The 5,796-nt window shown below is 37.6% G+C and overlaps 1 protein-coding gene across 1 annotated transcript; it reads left to right on the top strand.

Annotated features, from left to right (window-relative positions):
- Positions 1–287: 287 nt before the first annotated feature.
- On the top strand, positions 288–5,441 carry LOC116324652 (CMP-N-acetylneuraminate-beta-galactosamide-alpha-2,3-sialyltransferase 1-like). The gene is made up of 7 exons (XM_031745344.2): positions 288–291; positions 1,011–1,033; positions 1,131–1,318; positions 1,419–1,598; positions 4,523–4,568; positions 4,640–4,759; positions 5,262–5,441. Exons 1-7 carry the CDS (start codon positions 288–290, stop codon positions 5,439–5,441), a joined length of 741 nt encoding a protein of 246 aa, XP_031601204.2.
- The last annotated feature ends 355 nt before the right edge of the window (positions 5,442–5,796 follow it).

The following is a 5,796-nucleotide window of genomic DNA, read 5'->3' as shown; positions in this document are numbered from 1 at the left end:
ATATGTGGATTGTAGACGTGTTTTTAGTGTTTGTTTGTTTGTAGCAAAGTGCAACCCTCCCGTTGTTCAATACAAATTTTATTTAAATATAGCTCATCTGGTGGTTACTCACAACTTAACGATCTTAGGCATTCTTCATGGAAACAAAAGCAGCCGCGGAGAAAAGTGATTTTCTTAATTTGTGTAATCTGTAGTGTATGATGCAATAAACAAGACACAGCTTTCCTGGTGTGACTAACTATCTAACTATCTTTATAACATGGGTGAAGCGGTTTCCAAACGCGAACATGGGTACATGAGGAAACCCGCATAAACCACACCTCCCCACACCTTTCTAGGGAGATGAAGGTATCACGTTCTCCGGTAGCAAACGAGTATTGATGTGATGTCATGTGTGTTACCTGCGAGTGAACCGATGGTGAGTCGACGCGAGGTTTGTATGTGTATTACATGAAACTGGACCAGAAAGGGATTTCCTCACAGATCAGGTAAGTCATATATAAGAGTATCACATTTTAACAGATGATGCGGTAAAAAAAGCTTAATCTTCGCTGATATTATTTTCTTTACTTTTTTATGGGTGAAAAGAAATGTTATCGCAAAAGAGACATAGCCATCTCTGTTAAAATGTTGCTTTATATATGATGACTTTCTAGATAAGCTATAACTTATTTTACTCCTTTTGCTGATAATGGCTACTACACACACATACAATATATATATGACGTCTTTGAGCTTAACTTGTGTGTATCACCACACACTCTGTCTGCAGATTGTTATGTTTCCCAGTCACACATCTAGAATGATTTCAAAATTGAAGATGGTGGTTTTCCTTCTGTGTGCCACTGGCATTGGTGTGTATTTCAAAACAGGCTACCACTTGACTTATTATGCTGTGGACCAAAAGCTGTGTGCTTGTACAAAATGCTTATCAGAAGATAAGCAGTTGCTTCTGGATCGATTGAACAGAAGTGTTCAACCATTTTTGACTGCAAACTTAAACCTCTCAGAGAATGAATTCAACTGGTGGAAGGTAAGTAGTCACCTGGAAAGGGTAACATTTTTACACCCCCTCCAGCTCATTTGGTCTCACAACAAAGTTTATTTGATATGTCTGACAGCGCTTGCAGACTGAAAGCCGTAGCTTTGGAGTTTATGGAACAACGGTGGCCAACTTCTTTAAAATCTTTCCACAGAATCCAGATGTTATACAACCCAAACCTGACCACTGCAGGACTTGTGCAGTGGTGGGTAATTCTGGTAATCTAAGGAGATCGCATTATGGACCGCTGATAGATTTACACGAAGTTGTCATAAGGTACTTTTTCAGCTAAAGGGAGTCTTCCTTAACCATTAAAGATCCCCTCTTGCACAAAAGATCCAAACTGATGTGAAATATACCCCTTCGTACTGTTTAGAATGAACACTGGTATTACCAGAGGCTTTGAAAAAGACGTTGGGAACAAGACAACTCATCGTGTCATGTATCCAGAGAGTGCTGTGGATGTGGATGACAACACTCATTTTGTGCCGTTTCCTTTTAAGATACAGGACTTTGAGTGGCTCATTAATGCCTCTACAACAGGTTTTACTGGAAGGTGAGCTCTATTTTACATGCTGTAGGATTAAAGAAATTATTTTACGGTTACTGTTCATAACATCATCTTTATCATTGCATTAATTATCATTTCATACAAGCATTTATTGCAGCTGCTGGCATTATGTTATAATTTGCATTACAGGGGTTATCATAATCACATATTAACATGTTTATTACAGGTGCAGTTATAACCACTTAAATCGTTGAGTTAAATCTATAATCTTAAAAGCTTATATGCTGAGTATATTGTTACAGTAAAAATAGTAGTGGAGCAAAGGCCTGAGTGTATTCAGCCACATGTTGCACTAGAGTTTACTTGACAACAGGTGGCAGAAGGAGGACAAGTCCATGGGGACCTCAAAGGCCTGAGATCATCACCATATTTGGAGGAGGATGCCAGAAAGGGGAACTTCTGTGTCTGCATTTATCTCTTAAAATTGATCATTGTCTGTAAAAGAGGCAAATAATGTTCTTAAGATGCAAATTAGGTGCTTGTAAACGCAAGAGGGGGCGTTATAATACCCTGATATTATAAAAGCAATCTGAAGTGTATTTTTGGGCGGAGATTTACAACTGATGTTTTGCAGTTTACACCTCCCCACGCTGCGTGTATTCATTAAAATCAATTGTTTTGATCAAGCTCTTCTGGACCATCGTTGTTTTACTCTCGTCCTCAATATCGGACCCTTAACAATGCACATGTTTTAATGATCATCAGAACAGGTTTGCACACCAGGTTATCATGGAAATATAATTGTAGTAACACCAGTGGCTGTCCTAGCCTGTTTGGCGCCCTGGGCGAACACTCCCTGGAGCTTAGTCTGTTACTGTTATTATTTCTACCATTTCTTCTTGGAGCAACTGTAATCCACATTATTTCCTTAGGGATTAATATTAAAGTATTCTGATTCTGATTGTTTCAGGATACATGACCTGCCATTATCCAATGACACATCTGCTTACCTGTATCTTTTGCTCATTTCTCCTCCTCTTCTTTTCTATTTTTTCTAAACTGAGCCCCTGATGGTTTTGAACTTTTCTTGTCTATCTTCCATTGGTTTTAATTTTGCACTCCAGTATGAACACCCATCCCCCAACCCGAGGATCACCACAACATAACCTAATAGACCTACACCTTAGTTCACAGATTCACTTCTGTCTAAGGTGTATTTCTGGGATTTCGCACAACCCAGGATTCAAATCATGAATACATAATGGGCTTGGATTTACAACATTATGAATGAAATGTGCTCTATTTGGAAGCAGCCGCCCCCCCTTTCGACGGGTTGTGTGTGAGACTTTAAATCATCAAACTGTAAATTATAAATTTTAAATTGTTATTGATCCCTTTACCCCTAGTCCTAAAGTGTATATTTATTTTCTTACTGTTCTTATATTTATTGTTTGTTTTCTTGCACTGCTGTAACTGGAGCCTCGTCGTCTCGTCTCTCTATATACTGGAGTGTATATACCGGAGATGACAAAGTTTACTTTGACTTCAGCAGCAAGCAGGCGCACCGAGGGCTCTCGCGCTCACTTTTCGCGTACAGAATTTCGAAAAAACATCGGTGCAAATTATAAGTCTGTATCATGATGTCTGGTGTTTTCGTGTTTGTTGGTTTGTTTTCATTTTGTTTTATTTTGTGAGCTCCAGCCAGCCAGAGAACCCCCCGCCGCCCCGCCCTCTCCTCCCTGTGCCACAAGCAGCAGGCGCACCTCGCAAGGAGGGCGACCTTACGCTCAGCAAATGGGCGATAGAAAGCCGATCGGTGCCTATGCCATTCTCAATATGCGCTGGCTGATGTCGGGGCAGCATAAGTAAGAGCAATTTTTTTGTTTTTTTCCCGATGCCCGTGATGCCGCCCACCAGCACGATGCCTCCCTGGGCAACCGCCCATGTCGCCCGTATCAAAAACCGCTACTGAGTAACACACACACACTTGTAGAAAAATTATAATTGATTTAAGATATTTTCGCACCGAAGGCGTTTGTCTGTTTGTCTGCACCAGTACTTCATTCACTTTAATTTTTATTTAACGTTTATTTAATGAGACTCAGTGTCTCATTTACAAGAGTGATCTGTTTCAGACAAGCATAATCAAATGACAACAATAAAACAAAATCCAACAAAACTTGCTTAATGAAGAGTTAAGAAAATCATCACTAGGTCTTTTAAATGTACAAGCAAAACTAATTAAGAGAGAGAGCTGAAAGTCTTTCTGTAATGTTCTCTGTACAAACTGATGGTCCTGAGACCACATATTATGACTACATTTTTTACACAACATGCAATCTGATAAAGAGTCCTCATAACAACTCATCTTACTTTAGTTCATTTAAGTAAGCTTTTGTACTGTTCTTTAGGATGGTGACTTTTCTCTTAATACTTGTTGAACGGTTATTTTATGTAAAACATTTTTAGGCAGTTGTGCAGCCACTTTTTATGCCATCTGTATTTGGGCACATGCGCCTAAAAATCGTACTCACCATTTTCTAATTTAATGTTTCAGATAAAATATTTTGATTTTATCTGCAATGTCACCCCATTTTATTTTTTTTTATAATGACACTCTTATGTAGGTTTAGATGTCACAGTCAACATACACTACCTTCTTCTCTCCCAGTTGCTTAAATTACATACATGTGCTACTAAGCAAAGTATCTAAAAAATTTTTACATTTCCCCTAGATTGTCTTGCAGCACAGAATTTACATCAAATGCAAAAATAGGAAGCCAGTGCATGAATTCAACATGTATGCAGATTAATATGATTTGGCTGATGGACATACTGTAAGGTGAAATAAGGTGAATTTCTGTATCAAACCATTACTCTGGTCCTTCTCCACGCTCAATGCCTTTTTTTAGCTTTGTTTTTGTTAAACTCCTACTTTATATTTTTCAATGTCATGCTTTTTTCAACAGGTCATATATGCCAGTGAAATCAAAGATCAAAACTAACAAGGATTTGGTGAGTAACTTCAATGACAAAGCAGTGGTAAACATAAAATATGTTTAAAGGCTCACTCTATTTTCTAACAGGTTATGGTGGTAAATCCAGCTTTTATGAAATATGTACATGAGGTTTGGCTTGGAAACAAAGGACGTTATCCATCCACTGGCTTTATGGCTTTGATTCTTGCACTTCACATTTGTGATGAGGTAAGTACAAAGTTTTCAGTTTCTGAAGTGCCACAAGTATGAAATAAAATGTTTTTTTTATTGTCATACATGCCATTTGAGTCTTTGCTAAGCTGCTCATTTTTGTATTGTCCTCTTAAATACATATGCATTTCAAAAGTTATTCAAAAGTTCAAAACATCTTTGGTGAAGATCAGAACAGATTTAAAGGCCAGTGTCACTTGATTAAAGAACTCTGGTTAAATCTGTGAATGGTTATATTTTAATGTCCTATGAAAGTGAAAGCTGAAGCTTCGTAATGTGACTAGACTACAATGTCAAAACCTCTAAGAGGTTTTGTCATCATACACTCATAATATAATCATTGTATTTTCATTTGGTGCTTTCCCAGGTCGCTGTCCAACTGTCCATTTCATTTTTTAGCTGCCATTGTTTGATGTTTGGTTAAAAAAGGAACATTTTGCTAATGCATTTGTTTATTATATTCATTATATGTTCATTATATGTATTTTTGTCTTGCCAGGTTAATGTGTTTGGTTATGGCGCTGATAGTGATGGAAACTGGAGTCATTACTGGGAAATACTCACAAACAAAGGGTTAAGAACTGGGGTACATCCTGGAAGTTATGAGTATAACATCATCCAGCAACTAGATCAGCAACAAAAAATTAAGTTCTATGAAGGCCTAACGAAAAAAATGTGATTGAATGTATCATGTATCTTGTTGAACACATTTTAAGCACACACATATATATACGTATATATATATACACACACATGATAAAGGTTGATGTGGATAACCAGATTTGACAATGTGTGGTATGCTGCTTTTCAAGAGGTGGACCCTTGGACTGCCGACCAAATTATTGTCCACAGTACTTTCCAAATTAAATATATACCCGGCAATATAGGCAATAGAGGATTCATGATTTAATGACCTCCAGAAAATCATTACCACCAATCAGAGTGAAAAGAAACACTTGTTCAAAATTACTCAAATGAAATACAAGGGAGATAAAAGAAACCAAGTTGGTTATTAAACATCTATCCATTTCCAC

Source organism: Oreochromis aureus, linkage group 22 (genome assembly GCF_013358895.1).
Source record: "Oreochromis aureus strain Israel breed Guangdong linkage group 22, ZZ_aureus, whole genome shotgun sequence".
In the NCBI taxonomy this organism is placed as follows: Eukaryota; Metazoa; Chordata; class Actinopteri; order Cichliformes; family Cichlidae; genus Oreochromis; species Oreochromis aureus.
Note: the sequence above shows the minus strand (reverse complement) of the source record. Positions and strands in the feature narration are given on the sequence as shown.

Coding starts and splice junctions, on each gene's coding strand:
- LOC116324652 (XM_031745344.2), top strand. Junction 1,034..1,130: donor ATGAATTCAACTGGTGGAAG/GTAAGTAGTCAC, acceptor CAGCGCTTGCAG/ACTGAAAGCCGTAGCTTTGG. Junction 1,319..1,418: donor TTACACGAAGTTGTCATAAG/GTACTTTTTCAG, acceptor CGTACTGTTTAG/AATGAACACTGGTATTACCA.